This window comes from Vicugna pacos, chromosome 18 (assembly GCF_048564905.1).
Source record: "Vicugna pacos chromosome 18, VicPac4, whole genome shotgun sequence".
NCBI lineage: Eukaryota > Metazoa > Chordata > Mammalia > Artiodactyla > Camelidae > Vicugna > Vicugna pacos.
Window position 1 is genome coordinate 14177654 of NC_133004.1, and position 26376 is coordinate 14204029.

Here is a 26376-nt window from a genome sequence, read left to right on the forward strand (position 1 = left end):
TTTTATTGCCGAGGATTTTTCATTGTAAGGATATGGTGCATTTTGCTCATTCCTTCATCAGCTGACAGACATCTGGGCTGTTTCTAACTTTAGGCTGTTGTGAATGACGCTGCTACGAACATTTCTGTGCAAGGTTTTTTGGTGAAGATATTTTCAGTTCTCTTGGGGATATACCTGGGAGTAGAATTCCTGTGGCTTTTTTTCAAGAGTCCATTTTTAGAGCTACATATCAAAATATTAGAGTGAAATGATAAAATTCTAGGGTTTGCTTCAAAATCACATGGAAGAAGGAAGCAGGGAATGTATTGATGCAAAAAGACAGGCTGTGTGAGCTGAATTTGGAAGCAGGGCAAGTGCATCAGGGTTTATTACGCTGTTTTTATCTGTTTAAATTTGGGCATAAACGTTCTTTTTGAAATTGAGGCTCAGTTCAGAAGGGCTTCCCTGTCCGCTTTTTAAATTCCCACCCAGTCACTCTCTAGTACAGAAATATAACATGATATGGTATCACTTATGTGGGGAATCTAAAGAAAGACACAAATGAACTTATTTACAAAACAGAGACAGTCTCACAAACATAGAAAACAAAGTAGAGGGGAAGAGGGTGGGAAGGTATAAGTTGGGAGACCGAGATGTGCAGATAATAACTACTATATATAAAATAGATAAACAACAAGGTCCTACTATAGAGCACAGGAAACTATATTCAATAGCTTGTAATAACCTATAATAAAAAAGAATATGAAAACAAATATATGTATGTGTATGTCTGACTGAAACATTGCACTGTACACTAGAAATTGACACAACATTGTAAACTGACTATACTTCAGTTAAAAAAAAATTAACAAACAAGAAACGTAATGTGACCCACATGCGTCGCATTAAATTTTCTAGTAGCCACATCTAAAAAAGTAAAAAGAAACAGGGCAAGTTGATTTGTACTTTAACTCCATATATCCAAAACATGATCATTTTAATATGTGAGCAATTTAAAAATTATGAGAAGACATTTTACTTCCTTTTCTCCTACTAGGACTTCAAACCCCGAATACTGACAGAATATCTCCATCTGGTCTCGCTCCATTTCAAGGACTCCATAGTGACTCCTGGCTCCCCGATTGGATAGGGCAGCTCCGTTTGGAGTATTTACTGCAGTTTTCAAATGCTCTTGTGACTTCTTTTTTGACTTGGTTGTTTTAGTCCGTCTACAACTAGAACATTGGCCCACAAAGGGCAAACACATTATGTGTCTCACTAAGTACCGTGTCCCTGTGTCTAGACCAGTGAATCAAGCCCAGAGCAGGTGAGGAGTGAGCAAGTAGAGAACTGAGGAGTATGCAAGACAGTGAATCTCTGCCCATCTCACAGGTGGGGAAACAGAGGCCCAGGCACAGCTGAGGTCCTTCTGGGAAGAAGTCCAGGGCTCATCTCGTGCACTGCCTGCCCCTGGCAAGGTGGATGGGGACCCCAAGGGCAGCCCACAGGAGGGACCCAACTTCCTCCCTGGGCCCTCTGCTCTGCCTTCCTGGGCACCTGCCATGGCTGCCGGCATGGAGAAGGACGGGGCCCTTCTCGCTGGGTCAGGCGGGAGGAGCCCTGTGGAGTGGGTGCAGCTTCTGTGGGGAAGCAGGAAGGTGAGAGGCACAGGGGCATGTTGGTGGGAGCCCCGGGCCTCAGGGGCCTGGATGCAGCCTGGCCTGAAGCCATAGGGTTGTCAGATGCAATACAGGACTCCAGGTACATTTGAATTTGAGCTAAACAACTGATCATTTTTTAGTACAAGTCTGTCCCAAGTAGTGGATGGGACGTACTAAAAAGCTGCTTACCTCAAGTTCATTTTCACCAGGCTTTCTTATTTTTACTTGCTAGATCTGGCAACCCAATTTGGCGCTGGCACAATCTAGCCAGCCTGACCCCTCCTGCCCCCCCTGGCCAGCTGTATTAGTCCAAATCAAGCCTCTGCCTTCTGGTCTAGGGCTCCCAGGGTCCTGTCTTGGGGAGAGGGCCATACACAGTCCTCTGTCCTGGCTGCCATGTGCTCTGGGTACATGCAGAGTGGAGCCCACAGTTGGTGCTTGGGAAGCTGCTGGCGGGGCTGGATATGCAGCTCCTGTCTCCCCATTAAGGCAGATGTGCTCGAGCAGAAGGAAGAACTCTGGCGTGAGGCTCAGGTCCTGTGTGCTGCCAGCCCCCAGGGATTCCTTGGACCCCAGACCCCTCTGATGACTGCAGCCAGTTTCACCAGGGCCACTGTTTCTTGAGCCCCTACTCTGAGGAGAACATTTCACATGTTTTCTCTAGTCCTTATATCGACCCTGCCAGGTGCGGGGACGTACAGTCCCATTTTATAGGTGTGAAGACTGAGGCCAGAGAAGTGACGTCCCCTGCCCAAGGCTACCCAGCCTGAGAGTGGTGGAGCCATGTTCCCAGCCAGGGCTGCCTGACTCCTGAGGTTGACATCTGAGGGCCATCCAGAGGCCAGTGGCTGTCTTAAGCCTGGAGCCCCTTCCCTTGAGTTGTTCTGGCTTCAGGGCTGGAAGCCACCCTACAGGGATCAGAGATGGGGCTGCTTCTCAAAGGTCTGTTCCCCAAGTCCCTCCTAGGCCACAACCAGTTGAGGATCCAGTGACCATATTCAGTGGCACCGATGTGAGGCGGGAAGGTCAGGGTTTCCCAAAAGTCTCTGGACCCAAGAATTTCCCAGGACTAGCCCTGGAGTTTCAAGAAGTCTGGAGTGGGGTCTTGGAGTCTGCATTTAACCAGCAGCCCCAGGTGAAACCACTACCGCTGGTTTCAAAGCCAATGATGAATTCCTTGCAGACTCCTCAGGTTCTCATACTGCTCCCCAGACCCTGCAGAGAGCCATCCTGGTATGTGCAGAGGGAGGGTGCTTTCTCCTGGGAAGGGAATGCCAGAGGCCCCAGATGTGGCCCCAACCCCTGTACCCTCAGCCTGTGCCCCCTGAGGACAGCTCAGGAGGGGAGAGTGGCGTGTGACCTCCACACAGTGGGAGCTGGGGTTATGCTCCAGGTATCCCCAGCTCAGTGGCTGAGAATGACAGTTTGTCCCCAAATGGGGCTTCCGAGGGGGTTTCCTACCTCCTCACCCCCGTGGGGATTCTCTGAGCCCCAACTTAACAGATACCAACAGCTGGTGATTCTCAGAGGAAAAGTCCCTAAATGTTCTGTAACGGCTTCTCACCTCCACCTGCCCTCTGCTGTGGCCCCTTTCCACCCCTCCCCATATTATCTGTCCCAGGCAGATGGGGCCCAGCAGGGGAGGGGAGCTTAGGGCACCCCAGCCTCTCAGTGTGACATGCTTTTGTGCCTGGAGCCAGCTTTGGGCTGGAAGAGCCAACAGGCTCTTCTAGGAAGCCATGCTTTGGTGGTTTAGATCCTTACAATTCAAAGAGTGGTCCAGAGGCCTGCAGAATCAGCATCACCTGAATGCTTGCTAGAGATGCAGTGTTTCAGGCCCCGGCCAGATCCCCTGACTGCTGAAGATGGCATCCTGTCCCCAGGAGAAAGTATATTCTCCCTCCACACACACCTGGCAGACCCTTTGTAGGATCAGATTAGGCAATGGGGTGGGGGTGGAGGAGGCCCGTCTAGGGCCCAGAGCTTAGGTACGTCCGTCCTCTGCTCCCTACCCCTTTCTCCACCTGGGCACACCCCAGGCAGCCACTCCTGCGAGGGCCCGCAGTGGACCAATTGTGTCAGGATCTTGTGGACCCCTGGCCCTTTTCTGGGTCACCAGGGATGGGGCATAGATCCCTATTGCCCGTGGCAGAAGGGCAAAGGCCAGGACTAGGGGCCTTAGCCCCTAGACTCTCGGCCCTCTGCCCCTGGTGCGTGGCCAGGAGGAGGAGAGTGCAGAAAGAAAGGAAAAACTTTCAGGTGGCAAGCCTTTTTTCCTGGTAGATACCTGGAAAGGCCTTTACATCCAGAAACAGTACTATTCCCGCTAAGAATAGTTGTTTTGTGCTCAATATGTGTCTGGTACCCAGATGCGTGCAGATGTCCAGCCGTGGCTGCAGCAGATTCATGGGTTTAAAACACAATCCGCGGTCCCACTCCAGGTCTTCTGAATCTCCAGCGTGGGGCCTGGGAGACTGCGTTTAATGTGGGCCCTGGGGAATTCTTGAGCTCAGCGCTTCTGAGGAAACACTGACCTTTTCTGAGCCCTGAATGAGGCTGCCCAGCACTGACATTCATTCATTCGTTCATTTGTTTATTTGCTGTTTACGGAACATCCACCGCATTCACTGACCCACCCGCTCTATTCCCCTCAGGATCACTGGTCACGGTTCCCGAGTCCGCCTCCGAGCCCTAATCGTCCCCTCCCTGCCGCCGTTCTGTCTTCGCCCTCCATCCCTCCAACTGGCGTCAGCTCTTTCTCGCCTAGGCTTGGTCCCCAGGGAGCTCGGTGGACGGGAGACCCTCCCAAGCCCCGCCCTCGCCGGGGCAGCCGAGCCCACCTCCCCAGCCCGCGACTGCGCTCTGGGCCCCGCGCGCCCCGCCCCCACCGGCGTCCTGCGCTGAAGCTGCTCGGAGGGGCTCAGGCTTCGACCGCATCGCCCCGGTTGCCGCTGCCCGCCGGGCATCCCAGCCCTTCGGCGGAGAGGCGGAGCCGGAGGCTGGGGTGTGGGCTCCAGGTGGGCTCTGGGAAGGATGAAGCAGGTAGGACCGCGGGGATGCTGGGGATGGAAGGGTGGTGGCAAGGACGAGAGAGGCCTGCGGGAGCGCTGGGAGAAGCGGGGAGGGGGAGAGGTGTGCGAGCCGGAGCTTGGGCCTCGAAGGACGCCAAATGGGCCGGAGGGTGGAGAAGGCCGAAGGGGAGGCGTCCCGTTAGCAGAGAGGGTTAGGGCAGAAGGGCCTGTGCACATCAGAGGGATGTTTCACCTGCCTTTGGTGTCCCCTAGGCCCTGGTGGACGATACTGAGGATGTGTCCCTGGACTTTGGCAACGAAGAGGAGCTGGCCTTTCGGAAAGCCAAGATCAGGTGTGTTGGGACTGCGCGATAGGCAAGCATCTCCCAAAGCTGCAACTTAATTTATTCACATTCATTCACCCATTCATTAAGTCATTCCTTCAGAATGTACTGAGTATGTGGCCTGTGCCAGGCATGGGGCTAGGGACACACCTTGGACAGATCAGACAAGGACCTGCCCTCCTGGAGCCTTGTGGTCTCCAAGGAGAGGGGACAACATTGAACAGGCAAACAAAGATGTTAACAAGATAATTAGCGTGAGGAGAGTTGAGGACAAAATCAACAAGGTGATGAAAGAGAAAGTAATTGGCAGAGGCTGGCTGCCTTAGTGCAACCAGGGAGGGCCTCTCAGAGGAGGTGAATTTCAGCTGAGCCCTGAATGATGGCAAGCACCCCGCCTTGGGAGACTGGAGGAAGCACTCCAAGCAGAGGGAATAGCAGGTCCAAGGGCTGGAGGCTGTGATGGAAGGTCAGAGAAAAGCCTTTGCGTTTGGAGGGTCGCAGGGGAGGGGAGAGGGTTTGGCAGGAGGCTGGAGAGGTGGACAAGGGCTTGAATTTTTATTCTTATCTCTGTTTCAGCTGCAGCCAGACAGACATAGTATTGGCTTAAAACAATAGAAATTTATTCTCTCACAGCTCTGGAGGACAGAACTCCAAAATCAGTTTTATTGGGCTGAAACCAAGGTGTGCGTAGGACCACACTCCCTCTGGAGGTTCTAGGGGAAAATCTGTTCCTTGCCTTGTCCAGCTTCTGCTGGCCAAAGGGCTCTTCCTCCATCCTTGAGGCCAGCTGTAGCATCTTCCAATATCTCTGTTCCATTTTCACATTGCATTTTCCTCTGTGTCAAATCTCCCTCTGCATTCATCTTATAGGATTATTTGTGATTGCATTTATGGCCCACCCGTATTATCTTCCCATCTGAAGATCCTTCACTTAATCATACCCGCAAAGTCCCTTTTGCCGTATCTGGTAACATTCACAGGTTCTAGGGATGACTGTCGATTGAGAGGCCATTATTCAGCTTACCATAATGACCAATGACTGGCTTTAGGGAAAAACACTGTAAGAGAACAGGAATCCCGGGAAAGAATTTTCTAGAACATATAAACTCACTATATATTCAGTCATTACTGAGCACCTCCTGTATACCCAGCTCTGGGCTGGTGGCTGGGAATACACAGTATACAGGACACGCCCTGTTTCCATGGAGTTACCTGGTCTGGGCAGGGATGGTCAGCCTCGACACTGCTGACAGTTTGGGCCGGATATCTCTTTGCTGTGGGCTGTTCTGTGCCCTGTAGGATGCTTGGCAGCATCCCTGGCCTCTCCGCACCAGATGCCAGTGGTGCCCCACTAGTAATCCCTGCAGTCACTGCCAGTCCCCTGGGAGGCAGACTTGCCCGCGGTTGAAAGCTAGTGGTGTAGTGATTCCCATGGCTGTTATTATTCAGTGCTTTAAAGGCAGTGATCGGCAAAAGCTGGCGCGCTTATCCTGGCTGGCGGAGGAAGTGGCTTCCAAGCTGATACCTGAAGGCTGGGTAGGAGTTAGCTAAGGGAAGCGGGGAGGGTGTCACGTGTAAAGGCTTAAAGGTGAGATCATGAGTTTAGGGAGCTGAGACTGCTTTACTGGGAAGTAGTCTGAGCAGAGGCTGGGCCACACCCAGCAGGGCTTATAAGTGACGTTCTGGTGCTGTGCTGTCCACCAGGACGCGTGGGAATGTACTACATCTGTGCTATCCAGTGTGGTAGCCACCAGCCTCATGTGGCTGTTGAACCCTTTAATGTGGCTAGTGTGACTAAGGGACAGAGATTTGGATATTTTTAATTTTAATTGCCCATGTGGCTACCATATTGGACAGTGCAGTCCTAGAGCTGGGTTTTCATGGGGCAGTGACATGGTCAGAATTGCAGGATGAAGGGTGGACTGTAGAGGCAGAAGGGAGCAGAAGCTGGCAGCTTGGACCAGGGCATTGGCAGGGGTGATGGAAGGAACTAGAGGGGCCCATAGGCACAGAGGAGGCAGACTGAGCCGACCTTGGTGATGATCAAGATGTAGTTTGCGGGTGGGGATAGTCAAGGGTGATGCCCAGGCTTCTGGCCTCGTAACCCAGCACTTATGGGGGGAAGATGTTGAGCCCAGGGTTGCCTTTGTTGGGTTGTGGTGGAATGTTTTAATGGCCAGGTTTGGTGGGCGACTGCGAAAAGAGGCTGGGAGCTCCGGGGAGGTCATCTGGGAGGCAGCAGCCCATGGACCTGTGTGTGTCTGAGAGCTGCTGATCCCAGAATCCTCTGGAGCAGATTTCTGGTCCAGCCCAGGACCTACTTAACCAGGGCACAGGGGATGGGCCGGGGAATTTCATATAGCATCCCTAGTTGATTCTGATGCTCAAGACTGTAGAGAAGGCTCTAAATCCTGAGCATAAATGAAGTCACCCAGTTGGCAGGATGGAAAGGGGGTTTGTAACTGGGACCCGTGGATGGACTTCACAGGGTCCAGGAACCCTCTGGAAACTATTATCTAGGTTTCATATGTGTGCTGCTTTAGGAAAAGGACTCAAACTTTAATTACATTATCAAATGGGTCCATGATCCAAACAAGTTGAGAATCACTACTGTAGGGTGAGAATTGATATTGTAAATTCCACGTTGAAACAGATTCCAGGTTGACTTTGAAGGGAGGTGAAATTATGGAAGGGGCTCTATTAACAGGAGTCTGGGATATCGGGGCCATTTCTTCCTTTGCCACTTACTGGCTTTGTGATTTTGAGCCATGTTCTCCTTGCCTTTATTGAGCCTCCATTGACCTATCTGTAAAATGGGGCAGCTGTACCAACCTGACCTCACCACGTGGTTGCTCTACAGTTTGTTCAGTACATATTTATGCAACATCTGTGTACAAGTGCTGGCTAAGCCCTGGGGTTAGAGACCTGGTCCCCGCCCTTCCTGTCCCTGGTTCCAGGTCAGTGAGGTGCAGAGTGGTGGGGAGGGCACCTTGCAGGATCAGTGGAGGATGATACAGCACACCGGGGCAGGTGGAGGAACTGTTAGTTATGTGCTGCTGTGTGTGTGTTTTCCCGTTTTCTTTTTTACTTTTTTTAATTGTGCAAAAAAACCCACAACATAAAATTTACCATTTTAACCATTTTTAAGTGGACAGTTCAGTAGCACTAAATATATTCGTGTTTTTGTAAAACAGATCTCCAGAGCTTTTTCATCTTGAAAATCTGAAACTGTGTCCCCATGAAACACCAACTCTCCACCTCCCCCTTACCCCAGCTCCTGACAATCATCCTTCATCTTTAAGGTCTCTCTGAATTTGGCAACTTTAGCTCCCTCATGTAAATGGAATCATAGAGCATTTGTCTTTTTGGGACTGACTTATTTCACTTAACCTCAAAGTTCATCCATGTTGTAGCATGAGGCAGAATTTCCTTCCTTTTAAAGGCTGAATAATATTCCATTGTATGTATTTAGCTCATTTTGTTCATCCATTCATCTGTCAAGGGACACTTGGGTTACTTCCACGTTTTAGCTCTTGTGAATAGCACCATGAACATGGATGTGCAAATATCTTTGAGACCCTGCTTTCAATTCTTCTTGATATATTCCCAGAAGTGGAATTGCTGGGTCATATGGTAATTCTATATTTAATTTTTTGAGGAACTTCCATACTATTTTTCCTAACAGTTGTACCATTTCGTAATCCTGTCATCAATGCACGGGTTTCCAGTTTTTCTACATCCTCACCAACACTTGTCATTTTCTGGGTTTTTTTCATAGTAGCCATCTTGATGGATGTGTGGCGGTATCTCGTTGTGGTTTTGAATGACATTTCCCAAGTGATTAGTGATGTTCAGCATATTTTCATGTGCATGTTGGCCATTTGTATATCATCTTTGGAGAAATGTCTATCCAAAATCCTTTGTCTATTTTAAAGTTGTTATTAGATTGTTTGTTGCTCAGTTGTAGGCGTTCTTTATATATTCTGGATATTAACCCCTTATGAGGTGTATGACTTGCAAATATTTTCTGCAGTTCCATATGTTGCCTTTACACTCTATTGATTGTGTCCTTTGATGCACAGATTTTTTTAAATTTCATGTAGTCCCATTTACCTATTTTTCCTTTTGTTGTCTTTGCTTTTGGTGTCATGTTGTGCATGTATATGTTTTTATTGAACTATTATTCATGTATCATAAATTCACCCTTTTCAAATATACAGTTCAGTGTGGTTTTCAGTATTTTCACAAGGTTGCACAACCATCATCTCTATCTAGTTCCAGAATTTTTCATCCCCCCAAATGGAAGCCGTGTACCCAGTAAGTAGTCACTTCCCATTTCTCCTCTCCCCCAGCCCCTGGAAACCACTAATCTACTTTCTGTCTCTATGAATTTGCCTACTCTGGACATTTCATATACAGGGGATCATACAATATGTGGCCTTTTGCCTGCTTCTTTCACTGAGCATCATGTTTTCAAGGTTCATCCTTGTTTTGGCAGATCCTTCAATACTTTTTATGGCCGAATAATATTTCAGTGGGTGGATAGAGTACATTTTCTTTATCCTTCATAAGTTGATAGACATTTGAGCTGCTTCTGCTTTTTGCTTCTTGTAACTAATGCTCTTATGAACGTTCATGTATGAGTTGATGTGTGAACATATGTCTTCCATTCTCTTGGGCATAAACCTAGGAGCAGAATTGCTGGGTCATATGGTAACTCTGTGCTTTAGCAATGCTGTATTGCAGAGCAACTTGTAGTGAGTACTCTGGGCTTCCAGCTGTCTTGGGGAGCAGGGGGAGCCTGGATTCGAGGTCAGGCAGATCCCAGGTTTGAATCTTGGTTCCATCATTCCCCAGCCAACTAACTGTGGTTGTGGGTTCGACCTGGCAGACAGCCTCCCAAGACACAAAGAGGCTTTCATATAGAACTGTGTACTTGGCTCTCTGGAAGGATGCAAGGCAGTGAGGCTGCATCTTCATCTCAGAGAGGGAGCCAGCCTCTACCCTCACACGCAGCTTCTTTTCTACTATGTGGGCTGTGTTGAGCTCTCAGGGACAAGAGCCCAAGCGCTGTGTGAGTCACGTGGAGGTGGAGAAGCTTCAGCTCTATTTCCTGCTAGCGTTTTCTATGACCCTTTACACTGAAGTCCAAGGCCTGCCTTCTAGCTCACAGTTCCTCCAACTCGGGGAATTGAGGGGGCAGGTTCCACGCATGAGCAGGCAGATACGACACCTCCGTGGGATACCCAGGTCATCCCCAGGCAAGCCTGATGTTAACCTTTCACTCACAGTGACCTTGAACAAGTCAGGGCACCTCCAGAGCCCCCATTTTCTCATCTGTAAAATGGGGATGATATTAGCTCCATCATAAGTTTGTGTAAAGGGAGGACTAAATTGGGTGAATGTATACAGTGAATCCAGTGGGACCCCTGACACCTTATCCTTCATAAATGGTACCCTTTAAAAATCTGACCATAAGGATAACTTCTGTGTCCTGACTCTGGGCAGGGCTCAGGTGGAGTCATGTCCACAGTTGCAACAGGTCATTGCCCTGGGGTTGTCCCTGGAGCTGGGGACTGTCCATGCTGTGGGAAGTTCTGTTTATGCTTTCGAGGCTCTGTCTTCACAAAGGTCGTGGTTTCCAGTGGATTCCCTCCCATTGTCGGGGATCAACTCTTGCTCCAGGCAGATTTATCGGATCTGAGTTTGGTCTTAGTTTTCAGGGCTGGTTTGTTGGTGGGGCTTGGTTGTTGTTCCCTGGTTGGTCCTCATTCAGCCCAGTGGGCATCAGATTGAGGGGAGCTGGCTGTCCTCTGGTCTCAGGGGCCACAGGGAGTCCATGTTAGTGGGGCTGGGTCCCAGGGCAGAAATCACGGGGAATCAGAACTAACCCTGCAAATCCCCAACTCGCCCGTCAGGTAGAATAGCGTTTTGTCTTTCAAGAAGTCTTCTGTCTTCCATCTATTCGTCTTCCCATGTTGGGTACAAAAGCTGTTCCTCAAAACAAGCTGCAGATGAAGGTACTGGCTGCTCTTTAAGGGAAGTTATATTGAATGAAAAATAATAGCAAACTCTTACCTAGCACTTACTATACATGGGCACTGTCCTAAGGGCTTTACTCATAAAATTCATTTAACCTGTATTACAAATCTATGAAGTAAGTACTATGATTTTTTATCAATTTCAAGATTAAAGAAATTGAGGGAAAGAGTCGAGGGATTGGCCCGACGTCACACAACTGTTAAGTTGCAGGGTGGGTATTTGAGCCTTTAGATCTGGCTCTGGAGTCGCATCTTACATGACGCTGTGCTTCGGGGAGCAGGCGCTCACGCAGGGAGAGACCCTCCAGACAAGCTCTGCCCTGTGAACAGCATCCTCGGGTCTTCAGCAAGTGCTTCCTGCTTCCTCTGGGGAGTACTTGATATTTCCCTCGTGTAGATGAGTGTGCAGAGTTGCTCCCACTCTTCAGAGCAGACTTCCTCAGCCTCAGCACTGTTGGTATTTGGGGCCAGATAATTCTTTGTTGGGGCTGTCTTGTGCATTGTAGGATTTCAGTGGCATCCCTGGACTCCACACACGAGGTGCCAGTGACACTGCCCCCCCCCCAGCTGTGACAACCTAGAATGACTCGAGACATTGCCAGATGTCCCCTGGGGTGAAAACTGTCCCCTATTGAGAACCCCAATTTAGATGATTCTCTCGCTCTCTGGGGTTTCAAACTGGAGAAATCACATTTGCATTTGCGGGAACTCAGAGCATTCCTGAAGCCTCTTTGTTTGACACTGACCCAAGCGAAGCTGGTGAGGTGTGGGTAAGAAAGGAGGGGGCAGGTGATGGTACAGATGCGCCTGCGTGGTCATCCTTTGTTTCCAGAAATCAACACAGGTGCGTCTCTAATGGCTGCGAACGCACACACGCACGCACACATCATGCTACACAACACATAGATGAGAAAAATAATTTTGGTTTTTCTTTGTTGTCATTCTAGGAAGTCTGTTTGCCTCACTAAGTGAGGACCCCCTTGCCCAGACCCCTGTCCCCGGTGACTTTGGACAAGGAGTCACACCAACCCTCTCCCCACTCTAAAATCTATTCAAAAAAATATAGAAATAACAACACACAAGCAGGTCCCACCAAGAGCTGATTGTTCAATTTTAAGGAAGGTTCATGATTACCAAGGAAAATAACCCGCAGAATCAAGGAACTAGACAAATTTCAGTTCTCTTTGATCAGGGCACGGAATTACATGTTTTGAAATTAACCCCTTCCATCTCCAGCCGCTTCACTTCCCCTTATTTATATTTCTTGTTAACACGAAATTGATTGCCTAAGCAGGGCCAACACCAGGATCACCAAAGAGAGATTTCTTCTGAACCAGGACCCACACAACTGGGGAAGGCATTTGGGACCAGAAAGGGACGTTGGTTGGACTCCTTGATGTTTGATGTTGGACACCAGCTTGACCTCGTGGGCCTGGAGTGTTTCACTCACTCATTCATTTATTCCAGAGTTGACACTATTGACATTTGGGGCTGGGCATTCTTTGTTCCAGGGGCTGCCCTGTGCGCTGTGGGATGTTTAGCAGCATCTCTGGCCTCCTACCCACTAGATGCCAGTAGCAGCCCCCCTTCCCAACTTGTGACAACCAAAAACATTTCCAGGTATTGCTGGGGGCAGGGGAACCGCAGATCACTTCTCATCTGAGAGCCACGGGTTTATTCTTTCGCTCACTCTGTTGTTCATTAAATCAACAAAAGGTTTCAAGGCCCTTTGTGTGCCAAACACTGTTCTAAGGGCCACAGAGAGCACCAGACAGGCCTGGTCCCTGCCCTCACGGAGCTGACATTTTAACTGGCGAGAGACAGTGAACCTATAAACAAATATCTAAACAAAATAACATCAGAGAGTCCCAAGTGCCATGAAAAAGGGATCCAGGGCCAGGGGCCCCGTTAGGTCCTGGAGGGCTCAGGAGGCCTGAGGAGGCGCATTTGGACTGAGACCCAAATGTCAAGGAGGAGCCAGGGATGGGAAGATCCACAGGAAGAGAGTTCTGGCAGAGGGAGTTCTTCTACAAAGGCCCTAAGGTGGGAGTGTAGTCTAAGGATTGTTAGAGCCGTGCCGGTGTGTAGAAAGTGGGACAGTGGGAGGAGGAGACAGTTGGAGATTCATTAGGGGAAGGATGTGGAGGCCTTGAAAATTCCGATGGGAAACTGAAACTTTGTCTGCCTTGATGGGCAATCTTTGGCGAGATTTGAGCAGGGGAGAGCTATGATCTATTGACCCGTGAGAAAGGTGCCCGAGACGGCCGCGTGGCCCGTAGGGCAAGAACAGAAGCAGGGAGATCTGTAAGGAGGCTGGTGGAGGGTCAGGGTGAAAGATGCTGGCGGCCTGAACTGGCTGAACTCCAGGGACACACGTGGCAACTTGGCTCAAATTGATCTCTGTCCAAATTCTGCCAGCTGCTGGGACTTCTGAGATTGGAGAGGGATGGCCGAAGGCAGTGGGTCCCAGATGCAGGTCTCGGGGCTTGCAATCCCAGGATGCAACTTCATCAGCATCCCCAGGGAACTCAACAAACAAAGGGCCGAAACTTCAGGTTCTCCATCCCTGCACATGTTGACTCAGTAAGTGTTGAAATGGATGTGAAAGGCTCCTGCATTCTGATTCTGCTCTACTCTGAGTGACTTGGTGTATTTTTCTAGATTGTCCATTTCTGGATAAGCAAGGAGTGCTCACGCTGGGGTGTGTGTCTGTGTGTGTTCATCTTCATTAGAGTGACGCTGGTGTGTGTGTGTGTGTGTGTGTGTGTGTTCATCTTCATTAGAGTGAGGTAGGTGTTGATACAAGCCTGAGCCATATATTCTAGTAAGTCATGCTGATGACATTTCCTTAATAAAGACCAACTCAATAAATCTGAGTTGGAATCCAAGGGGAAAAGCCCAGGGCTGGCCCTACTCCAGCACTGAGGAAATTCTCTTCACTCGGGCTCAGCCTTGGGTGTTGCATGGCCAATTACTCACTCCTCACTCATTACGGGAGTAGGGAGGCTTCCAGAATGAGCCAGAAATAGCCACAAATCATGTTAATGGATCCTGGTTTTCGTTTTGTTTTGTTTTTTTTTTTCTGCATTACAATACAAATGTCTCTCTCCCCAGATTGTAAAACACTTTACAAATTGCAAAGAGACAGTCAAACACTCCAACCCTCAGACATACTCCCTTAGGCCAGGGAGGTATTTTAAATGAATGTGAATTTAAATTCAAAAAATGGAATGGGTCCCATAAGAAATCTGAGTTGCTCAGAGTGCACAGAAGTCACAGAGCACACAGTGAGCCCCAGAAGCAGCTGTGGTCGCCGGGGGCTGTGGGGAGAGAAAAGTGGGGAGAAACTGCCCGACTGGTATGGGGATTACTTTGGAATGATGGAAATGTGTGAAGTGCTAAATGTCACTGAATTGTTCACTTTGATTTTTAAAAAATTCTTTTGTTGTTGTTAGTGGTGGTTTTTTTCGGGGGTGGGGGAGGTAATTTGGCTTACTTATTTTAATGGAGGTAGTGGGGATTGAACCCAGGACCTCGGGCATGCCAAGTGTTCTACCACTGAGCTATAACTTCTCCCATGAATTGTTCACTTGAAAACGGTTAATCTCATGTGATATGAATTTCACCTAAATAAAAATTTTTGTTGTATTATTGTATTATTTTTATTCTCTTTATATGTTAGACTTTTTTTTTTTAAACAGTTTTAGGTTCACAGCAAAATTAAGGGGAAGGTACAGAGATTCTCATCTGCCCCCTGCCCCCTCCCACACATAGCCTCCCCCCGTCTCAACATCCCCTCTGCCAGAGGAAACATTTGCTACAGTTGGTGAACCTACCTGGGCACGTCATTATCACCCAAAGTCCGTAGTTTACACTGGGGTTCACTCTGGGTGTTGTACATTTTGTGGGTTTGGATGAATGTAACAACCCGTACCCACCATTACAGTGTCAGACGGCGTAATCTCACTGCCCAGAAGAACCTGTTCACTTCTTCCACCCTAACCCCCGACCTCCTTACTGCCTCCCTAGTTTTGCCTTTTCTGGAATGTTGTGTAGTTGGAATCATACAGTATGCAGCCTTTTCAGACTGGCTTTTTTCACTTACTATGCAATTAAAAAAATTTTTTTTTTAATCTGGATTGCTGACTTCTTGTGAGTGGCTGTTAGATTTGAAAGAGTGGACCTGCCTCTTCTGGGTGAGCCCCAGCTCTCACCCAGACTGACTTATTTACCAGCCCAGCTCAGCCCTATAAGCACCTGAATTTGCAGCCCCCACCTCACCCCCCATCACCACCCGTCAAGGACAGTGGGGAGGAAACATTACTCCAACAATAGCGTTTCTACTATACTTCCTGGAGGTGCAAGAGGCTGTGAGTTGAAATTCCTCTCTAATGCTGTGTTTTTCTCCCCAAACCTCTTGAAGTCACCACCAGGTGATCGAAGGGCCTGTTTGCAGTGGCCCTGCGTTGGGGGTTCAGGCTGGTGTGGCCGTCTGAGCCCTTTTACCTAGCGCCCCAGTGCCCGGGCTCATCCCCTGGCCTGTTACATGCTTTGTTCTCTGCTGCTTAAATTTAGATCTTAAACATTTTTTAAAATTCATTTATTTTTACCTGAGATATAATTCATCCACCCCTTTAAAGGCTACAACTCACTGGCCTTTAGTATATTCCAAAGGTTGTACAACCATCATCACTATCTAATTCCAAAATATTTTCATTGCCCCCCAAAGAAAGCCTGTGTCCTTTTTTTTTTAAATTGACGTATACTCAGTTACAGTGTGTCAATTTCTAGTGTACAGCACAATGCCCCAGTCATGCACATATATACGTATGTTCCTTTCCATATTCTTTTTCATTAAATGTTATTACAAGATATTGAATATAGTTTCCTGTGCTATAGAGACGAAACTTTAAAAATCTATTTTTACATATAGTGGCTAACATTTGCAAATCTCAAACTCCCAAATTTATTCCTTCCCACGCCCTTTCCCTGGTAGTCATAAGATTGTTTACTGAATCTGTGAGTCTGTTTCTGTTTTGTAGATGAGTTCATTAGTGTCCTCTTTTTACTTTTTAAAAATTCCACATATGAGTGATATCATATGGTATTTTTCTCTTTCTGGCTTACTTCTCTTAGAATGATGATCTCTAGGTCCAATCATGTTGCTGCAAATGGCATTATTTTATTCTTTTTTATGGCTGAGTAGTATTTCATTGTGTAATATAACACAACTTCTTTATCTAGTCATCTGTCAATGGACTTTAAGGTTGCTTCCATGTCTTGGCTATTGTATAAAGTGCTGTTATGAACATTGGGTTGCATGTACCTTTTTGAATTAAAGTTCCTTCCAGAGGTAGGCCCAGGATTGGGATTGCTGGATCATATTATAAGTCTGTTTTTAGTTTTTTGAGGACTCTCCATCCTGTTTTCTGTAACGGCTGCACCAAACTGCATTCCCACCAGCAATGTAGGAGGGTTCCCTTTTCTGCACAGCCTCTCCAGCATTTATCATTTGTGGACTTTTGAATGATGCCCATTCTGACTGGTGTGAGGTGATAACCTCATTGTAGTTTTGATTTGGCGTTTCTCTGATAATTAGCAATAGTGAGCCTTTTTTCATGTGCCTCTTGGCCATTTGTAGGTCTTCATTGGAGAATTGCTTGTTTAGGTCTTCTGCCCGTTTTTGGACTGGGTTGTTTGTTTTTTTGTTATGCAGTTGGATGAGCTGTCCCATGTCCTTTAGATCTTCATCCTCACTACTGCTAAGAAACATCCCCGACTCTGAGCTAGGTGCCCTGCTCTCAGTCCCTGCAGCCCCCGTGTCTACCCCAGCCTGGGGGCCAGCTGATGTGTCCACCTCTTGGATTTGTTAAAATGTCAGTACATAGCCAAGAGCCTCGTGGACACCCTGCCCTGGGTGGGGGGCTCTCATAACTAAAGGATTGGCACCTGGAACAGCAGGACAGCTGGGGGGACCCCGCATCACTGTTCTGCCTGGACAGTGGTTGTGCCATGTGAGTGGTTATATATTTTGATTGTGGCTCTGCTTATCCCATTAATGATACTTTTCAGACTGAGTTCAAATTGCCTATTTGCTTCTTGGCTTCCCTGCCCACCCCCCAACCCCCAAGGCTCGTGACGTCCATGAGGGTAGGGCTCGGTCCATTTGGTCCACTTGGTTTCACTTGGATCTGACATGGTGCTTGAGAAACAGTAGGTGCTCAGTAAATGTGGTGCCTTTGCTTTAAGCCCAATTTCTCAAACTCCGTTATTTCTTAAACAATTTTGAGGATCAATGTAAAGCATCTACATGTTGATTATGAACTTAATTTTATGTCGTTGGACAATTTAAATCACAGTTTCCATCTTAGCTTTAAGCATCATTTTGAGTGCCAAATTAACCTGCAAACAATAAACGCCCATGCACAGCAATCACAAAACTTACTGCTTTCAGTGTGACTGATGGAGAATTTTAGTGGTCGATGAAACCCCAGAAGAAAGAATTGTAAAACACAGCAACAAAATGTGTTTTAAATTGGAAACTAATCAGTCGGGATCACCTATTGCATTCAGTTGCATCGAACTATTCTCAGGTCTTTTTTGTCTTTCATGACACGGGCAGTTTGAAGAGTACAGGCCAGCTACTTTGAGGAATGCATCTGAACTTGGGTCTGTTTGATGTTACTCATGACAAGTAACAGGTCATGATTTTTGGCAGAAATACGCAGAAATGTTGTGTTCTAAAAGGACATTTTTTGGGGGGAGGAGGGTGTAGCTCAAGTGGTAGAGCGCATGCCCAGCATGCATGAGGTCCTGGGTTCAATCCCCAGTACCTCCTCTAAAAAGAAAGAAAAAGAAACTTAATTACCTTCCTCCTGCCCCACCAAAAGAAACCCAAATTTAAAAAAATCACTCTTCTTAAAAGGGCATTTTTCCCCAAGCTCTGTCAGTACCAAAGATGGCCCAGATGTGGCACTTTTTTTTGCCCTCCACCACCTCATACCTGCACCCCGGCCCCCAGACTTTGGGCCTTGATTTTCTTTGCCTTTCAAGAACCCAGGCCTCCTTAGAGAGGAGCCAACCCCAAGTCTTGAGGCAGAAACAAGTCAGACCACATCTGGAACATCCTTTTGTTGCCAGAAAACATAGATTTTTTTTTTAAGTGTCACAGGCTGTTCTAAAGAAGAAAGAAACCAATTTAATGAGGCTCCCACAGGCCAGGCTACAAAAGTGATTCAGTATTTGCTAAATGAATTAATAAGGATTTTACTCAGTTCTCCCATTAAATAACCTATAAGGCTCTTTGCTTCTAAGATGCTATCATTTTAAGGTGCACTGGCCCAGTGATGGTTCCTAGGGGTCGGGAATATGTACCATCTTGATATTTGCAAACATAAGTGGATGCATCCTGATTACAGACACATTAAAATGGTCAAAATTTTTAAAAAATGCAAGAAAAGACAGGATTCTCTCCAGTTTGCATATGAGGAGACTGAAGCTCCCAAGAGCCAGGTAACAGATCCAAGCTCACACAAGAGCAATATTCAATGCCTTCAAATCCTGCCCACTTTCTAGCAGAATCTAGTAGCTAGAGCACATAAATGGGTGAATTCTACTTTCTATTTCCAATACAAAACCAACCAAACAAACAAAAAGCATCCCACTCAGAGCGAGGGTGAAGACAAACAAAAATACAGGTTTCCTACCTTCCTCAAACTCTCTGTGGCGCCACCTGCTCTAAGCGTCTTCCTGCTGGTTGACTTCTGCTCTCGTCTTCTGGAAAATCAGTCTTGGCCTCTCTGCTTCTTTCTCTCCCTCAGTTGATAACACTGAGTCTCCTGTTTAGAAGAGGTGAGTGTAACTGCAGTTGCCCTCCTGGTCTCCCCTGACCCCTAGCTGTCTTCAGCTAAGACTGGGACCTTTCATTTCACCACATGGATTCTGAGAGGAAACTGACTCTCCCTGCCCTTTGAAATCACCTGACAAAACGCAGTACAGGTTATACAGAGTTAGAGCTCTTCAACATGCGAGCCTGTATTCATTAGCTATTGCTGCATAACAAACAAGCCCAAACTTAGCAGCTTCAGACAACAAATATTTATGCTCTCACACTGTACCTGGAGGTCAGGGATCTGGGGGCAGCTTAGCTGGGTGTTCTGGCTCAGGGTCTCATGAGGTTGCCTTCATGTCATAGGACGGCTCAACTGGGGTGGTAGGAGCTGGAGCTGATTCCAAGACAGCTCCCTCACGTGGCTGTTGGCTGGAAGATTCAGTTCCTTGCCACGTGGGCCTCTCCATAGGGCTGCTCCCATCATGGCAGCTGGCTCCCTCCAGGGAAAGCAAGCAGTGGGAGAGCAAGAGAGAGTGACCAAGATGAGAAGCCACAATGTGTTATAACCAAACTTAGGATTACTTCTGATGTATTCTGTCAGTCATACAGACCGGCCCTGGTGGTTCGTTGTTGGAGAGGACTATACAAGGGTGTGACTACCAGGAGGTTGGGATCCTTGGGGCCCATCTCAGAGGCAGCCTGAAGAACGAAGAAATGCATGTGTGTCTTAGAGTGCCCACTGTGCTCCAGGCCCTGACATCAGGTGGATGTGATTATCCCCATTTTACAGGTGAGGAAACTGGACCAGAAAGGTTGAGTCACTTGTCTAAGGTCACACAGTAAATGGCAGAACTGGAATTTGAAAGGCAGTAGTCTGCTTCCTTAAAAAAAATTATTAAAGAGAGTCCCAAAACGTGTACCAAATAGAATAACAGAATGAACCCCATGTACCCATTACACAGCTTCGGAAATGATCAACTCATGACCAGTCTTTTTTCATTTATACTCTGCCTCTGGCCCTCCACCTGATTATTTTGAAACAAACCTCAGACATCACATCACTTCAAATGTAAATATTTTGATATGTTATCTCTAAAAGACAAGAATTTGTTTTTAAAAGCAAAACCACAGTAGCATTTTCTCACTTTAAAATGATTAACAATTCCCAAATCTCATGAAATATCGAGCTAATGTCCAGATTTCCTTGATTGTCTCATAATTTTATTCATTATTTGTTGGAACCGCAATTGAATGACTTCCACATGTTGCAATTGGTGGCTGGATTTCTTAGGTCCTTCTTAGTCTGTACTTTTCCCAGTCCTCTCCTTTCTCTCATTTTCTTCGCTCTTTGTAATGGATTTGTTCCATAGAGCTCTCAGTCTGGAAACTGCCGACTGCAACCCTGATGCATCTTTTAATATTTGCCTTTGTTCCCTATGTTTCTTGTAAATTGGAACTGGAGGCTTGATGAGTATGATTTGTTTGGGCTTTTTTTTTTTTTTTGGCACAGCCAGCTTCAAAGCTGGGTAAGGGGGGTGAGTTCTTCCATTAGGGGCTCCAAATGCCTGCTTGTCCTCAGCTGCTGCTCCAGAATCCCTTGGTGGCTGGGGCAGGATGGCATTCTAATGCTGTCATTCCCCATTTGTGAAGCAGTGTATCCAGAAAGAGAAACTCCCCTCTCCAAATATTTAGTCACGGCAACATATACTTTACGGAGAAAAGGCATAATGAACGCTTGTTGCTTGCCTTTCATTTTTCCATTTTCAAGCGATGGGTTCATTGCCCAGGAACCCCTGTAAGTGATCACTGAGGGTTTTGCTTAAGTATCACATGACTCATGGATTAAGACATTCTTCCTGCTACTCAAGTGGCCCCACCTTTGGCCAGTGGGAGCCTCTACCCACTGTCCTCCGAGTCTTTTGACCTGGCTCTTGCAGTCTGACAGCTTCCTTGCTACCTGGGATGTTCCCACGTCCCTGCCGCATGTATGCATTTCTCCATCTGTGGCCAGAACTGCTGTTTCTCCAAGGAGACCTGAGATCATCTCCTGCGCCAGCTTTCCGGCTCTGTGGTTATAGCTAGACGGTGCATCAAGCAGGGCTGATAGCGTCTTAATTGATGTATTTAGGGGGAGAAGGGTTACTGTTGTCACATGTCCCTTTCCGTTGATCTGCAGTTCACGGGGGCAGCCGACAGGTGGGGCAGCTATTAAACTGGGCTGAGACTGAGTGGGGCCCTTGGTGCTGGTGCTGATTCTGCCACTCAGAGCAGCTGCTGGCCCACAGGGGCCTCCGTGCTAATCAGAAAGCACGACCCTTCCTTGAGTGGGTGGTCTATTCCCTTCAGGGTCTGCAGCTGGAGAGCCGAGCGTGCGCCCCATTCCAGCAGCGCCTCACCTGTGGAATTGCTTCTTTGCTCCGACCCCCAGGCAGTTCACTTCACCTCCCTGACCTTCCGACCCGCGTCTGCAGGACAGCTCTCTGTCCCTTTCCAACCTCACTTATTTTCTTTGGGCTCATGTGTCCCAAGGCGGTGTTATGGGTTGACTGTGTCCTCCCTAAAAGAGGTGTGTGGAAGTCCTAACCTCCAGTACCTCAAAATGAGACCTTGTGCAGAAATCGGGTCTTTGCAGATGTAATTAGTGAAGATGAGGCCATCCTGGAGTGGGGTAGGTCCCTGGTCCAATATGACTGGTGTGGCCACGTGAAGACAAACACGTGAAGACCACGCAGGCAGAGACTGGGGTGGTGCGGCTACCAGCCGAGGAACGCCAAGGGCGCCAGCTGTCATCACAAGGTAGGAGGGAGGTCAGGACAGATGCCCGCTTAAAGACCTCTGGAAGGACTAACCCTGAAGACACTATGATCTTGGTGTTTTAAGTGGCCCAGTTTGTAGCGCTTTGTTCCAGCAGCCCTGGGAAGCACATCCAGCAGTGCTCGCTTTCCTCTGTTCCCGCTGCTCTGAGGGTAGTCCTTGGACTGGCAGCATCAGCATCACCTGGTGCTCATTAAAATGCAGATTCTCAGCCCCACGCCAGGCCTCCCGAGTCAGAATCTGCATTTAACAAGAGACCCAGGTGATTCGTACGTGGAGCAGCACTGCGTTGCACAATAGGAGGGCAGTGGAGTGACTGCAGATGCACCATTACTTCTGATAATAGCCGTACCGAAGCCCTCCGTGTGCACTGTTAGTCTCCCGTAGTCTTCCCAGCAGCTCCACGAAGTCAGTGTTCCCTGGCGCGTGGGCTGTTCTGTGCCAGGGAACACAATTCACACCAACTGTGATTGAACGCCCCCCGCCCCCGGGTGTTGTACAACTCAGGAGCCCTGACTCTTATCACCCCATTTTACAGGTGAGGAACCTGGGACGCACAGAGAAGTTAAGTCATCTGCTCAAGGTCACACAGGTCCTCAGTGGTGGAGCTGGGATTTGAATCCAGGCAACTGATAATTTGTGTCTGAACTCTTACCTGGAAACCTCTACTCACTGCCCCCATCGCCACTCCACCGCCTTCTCTCTAAAGGCGAGCCTGTGAGGGCACGGCTCCCCACGACCATTTCTTCTCTCTCATTTATTTACTTATTTTATTATTTTTTATTGAAGTACAGTCGGCTACAATGTGTCAGTTTCTGCTGTATATCTTCTCTTTTAAACGGTAAAATACGCATAATGTAAAATTGACCATTTTACCCATTTTAAAGTGAGCGATTGAATGGCATTTGCTACATTCACATTGCTGGGCAACCATCATCACTATCTAATTCCAGAATATTTTTATCACCCCAATAAGAAACCCTACAGCTATTAAGCAGCCACCCCCTGTCCTCTGTCCCCCCAGCCCCTGGCAACCGCAAATCGGCTGGCTGTCTCTATGGAGTTGCCTATTCTGGACATTTCACAAGAATGGAATCCTAGAATGTGACCTTTTCTGTCTGGCTTCTTTCACTTAGTTTGTTTTCAAGGTTGTAGCACGCATCAGTACTCAATTCAGCTTTTTAGAAACTGTGTTTAAACAGACAGTAACAAAAACTTTACCATTTTAGCCATTTTCAAATGTATGGTTCAGTGACAGTACATTCGCACGTTTTGTAACCATCCCCACCATCCATATCTGGAACCTCTCCATCACCCCAGGCTGAAAGCCTGTGCATATTAAGCAGTAACTCCCCATTTCCTCCTCCCTCAGTCCCCTAGTCTGCTTTCTGTCTCTGAATTTGCCTAGTCTGGGTAGCTTACAGAAGTGCAATCAAACAGTATCTGTGCTTTTGTGCCAGACTTCCTTCACTTAGCCTGATGTTTTCAAGGTCCGTCCACGCTGTAGCTGGTATCTGTGCTTCACTCCTTTTTATGGCGGAGCAATATCCCATTGTATGGACGGACCACGATTGTCCATCTGCTCGTCCACTGATGGACATCTGAATGCTGTTTCCACCTTTCAGTGATTGTGAATGTTAGTGCTGTGAATGTGCATGTGAAAGTTTTTGTTTGAAGACCAGTTTTAGCTCTTTTGGTTTCCCATTTCTTAAGGAATCTGGTCCTTGGGTCCAGCAGCAGGAGGAGGGAGTGGGTGGCAGCAGCTGTGTGGGGGTCGGGATTGGGGGAGATCCTTCTGGGTGCCCCACAGACAAAGGTAGGGACCCTCGGACAGGGCCCAGCCGGGGCTAGGTGGCCAGGGGCCCGCTGACCTGTCCCTGGGGGTTGGCTGGCATTTTGTTGCCTTGCATACGCAGCAGGTAAAGTTGGGGTGTCTCTTTAAAAAGAAATAAAGAACAGAAACAAGAGGGAAAACCGTGGAGACCAGAGGGAAGTCTGTTCTTTTATTCACTTCCACACTCAGACCTCTGTTGTGCTGACCTTTGAATCAAAGCTGTGAGGGCTGAGCAATCAGCAATCTACTCAGACGTCCCAGCAGCCCCAAACCTGCCCATCGTGGGCCCAGACGGAGGAGGAGGAGGTGGAGCAGGTGCTGTCATTTGAAGCAGGAAGCTGGAGCTGGAAGGATGCTGGTGCTAACAGCACATCTGGTCATTCTAGAGAAGAAAGCTCAGCTCAGCCCTGACGGCTCACACCCTGAATCAGCCAGTCTCTTGGGGTTTCTGAAGGGCTCATAGGGGCCTCTGCTTTGTTAGGTGTGAGTTCCTTCCTGCTATGTTCCTCGAACTGAGTTAACCTTGAAAAGGAAATAGAGGGAGGGCTCCTGGTTGGCAACGAGCACACGAATCACCTGGGGTCTCGTTAAAGTAGAGATCCAGGTTCAGGAGGTCTGGGTCGGGGGCCACCAGAAGTGGCCGAGGGGCGGGCAGAGGCGGATTTAGCTGCCTCCCCCTCACACTTTGGGCTCCCCTTCCTCCCACATCTTCAGGAGCAGAAGAGCCACCTGACTCGAAGTGGATGTTGGGGCTGAAGAAATAAATAGCAGCATGCTACTTGCTTTTAACAGTGGGGAGAAACACGTAATGGAAGATGCAAAATGATCGTCACTGGCCAAGGCTGCTTCTCACTTTCTTCCGTTCTCAAAAATCCTGACCATGAATGAGTCAGATGATAAGTACAGTGATATTAACCACAGCCACCTGAGGCCCCCTCTGGTCTGGCATCGTTGGTATTTTTTCCTCCCAGAAGCCTGGGGCATCTGAGGTAAATATTACTCTCCCATTTTAAAGATGAGCAAACTGAGGCTCTGAGAGGTTTAGTACGTGGTCCAGGGCCACATACCCAGCAAGGATGGAGCATGAATGTGGATCAGGGCTCTCTGGCTTTCACTGCACCCACAGTCCACCCATAGACAGGGGTGCTCCCACGTTTTTGGGGGGCAGAGGGACTGGTAAGCCTAGAAGAAAGGACCTGCATTCTGGAATTTTCCTCATGCACCCAGCTGTAATGACGAATTACTCAATTGGGGATTTTTAAGTCTGAATTTTTTTTTATCACACGTGGCCCCCAGAATATTAATTGATGAGCTTGGCTTATTCTGAAAGGCATGTTGCCTCAATGCAAAGTTGAGGCTGCCTCTGCTGATTTCTTTATTTTTCTAACTTTTTCATTCAAATTTACATAAAAGCACAGAGAATAATGACCCTGGTATTCCCACTGCCTGGGTTCACTCATGCTCAACACATGACCATTTCGTCTTCACCCCACCTCCACTCCCCGCCCCCGGATTATTTTGAAGCAAATTCTAGACATCCTCTCAGATGCTATTTTAGTAGCAAAGTAAACCAAGGAGAAAAGATACTGTCTTTCCTCTACCAAGGTGAAAAGCAGCTTTCCAGAGGGTCTGTAGGATGACTAGAGAATTTAAAATAGGATGTTGGATGAGGAACTCAGTTTTCAAAGTAATATAAACAAACAAAAGGCAACTTTTAAAGATACTGTTAGATCACTGCTGAATTTAGGATTAAATCAGCCTTTTCCCCCCCAAATCAAATGTGCTCCAGAAGTTCGTGGGGAAGGGGATGTGTGTGCCTTGGGACGCTGTTCTCCCTACCCTGATCTGACTCTGCTGTCTAGACAGAGCACCACCCCCAACCTGTGTCCATTTTTTAGAGCAGTTTTAGGTTTACAGAAAAATTGGGCAAAAGTAGAGTTCCCATGATCCCCCTCCCCCCCAAAGTTCCCCCTATATTAACGCCTTGGATTCGTATCATACATTTGTTATGAACTAACACATTATTTTTTTTCCCATCAGGTTTCACTCTTGGTTTTATATGTTCTACAGGCTTTGACAAATGTATGGTGTCATATGTCCACTGTGACAGTGTCATACAGACTAGTGTCACTGCCCTAGAAATCCCCTGGACTCCTGCTATCCACCCTCCCTCTCCTCTAACCTTTCAACCACTGATCTTTTTACTGTCTCCATAGTTGAGTCTTTTCCAGAATGTCGTATTGTTTGACTCCTACAGCTGATATTCAGACTGGCTTCTCTCACTGCGCAATATGCGTTTAAGTTTCCTCCATGTCCTTTCCTGGCTTGGTAGCTCACTGCTTGCTAGTGGTGAATACTACTCCACTGTGTGGGTGTGTTGTGGTTTATCCACTGACCTATTTAAGGACATCTTAGTTGCTTCCAATTTGGGGCAATTATGAATATAGGTGCTATAAACATCTCTGTGTTTTTGTGTGTGTGTGTGCAGACATAAGTTTTCAGCTCATGTGAGCAAGTACTGAGTACAACGGCTGGGTTGTATCTCATGTAGAATTTTTAGGATGACTTGCCAAGATTTTTCTTTGGTCAATGGCTTCAATCAGAATGTTTAAATTGAGGTGTAGTGCACATACAATTAGGTGCACGGATCCTAAATGCACAGTTTGATGAATTTTTAATATGTGTGCACACAAGGGATCAAGATACAGAGCATCTCCAGCAGCCAGCAGGCCCCCTGTGGGCCTTCCCAGTCGCTGCCCCCTCTACCATCCCAGAGAGAACACTGCTCTGACTTCCAGCACAACCCATTCTGGCAGTCAGGCAGCTCCCAGCCTGCAGCTTTGGAAAGGAAATTTTTTTTG

At 47.7% G+C, this 26376-nt stretch overlaps 1 protein-coding gene across 3 annotated transcripts in view; it reads left to right on the plus strand.

Moving 5' to 3' along the window:
• The first annotated feature begins 4545 nt into the window (after window positions 1-4545).
• The window catches only part of TVP23A (trans-golgi network vesicle protein 23 homolog A), a 31218-nt gene continuing 9387 nt past the window's right edge, over window positions 4546-26376 (plus strand). For all 3 annotated transcript variants that reach the window (XM_006204198.4, XM_072942218.1, XM_072942217.1), the window contains exons 1-2: window positions 4546-4682; window positions 4925-5004. In XM_006204198.4, the coding sequence (XP_006204260.1) occupies window positions 4674-4682; window positions 4925-5004 (89 nt within the window). In that variant the 5' untranslated portion in view covers window positions 4546-4673. The remainder of the gene's footprint in view (window positions 4683-4924; window positions 5005-26376) is intronic.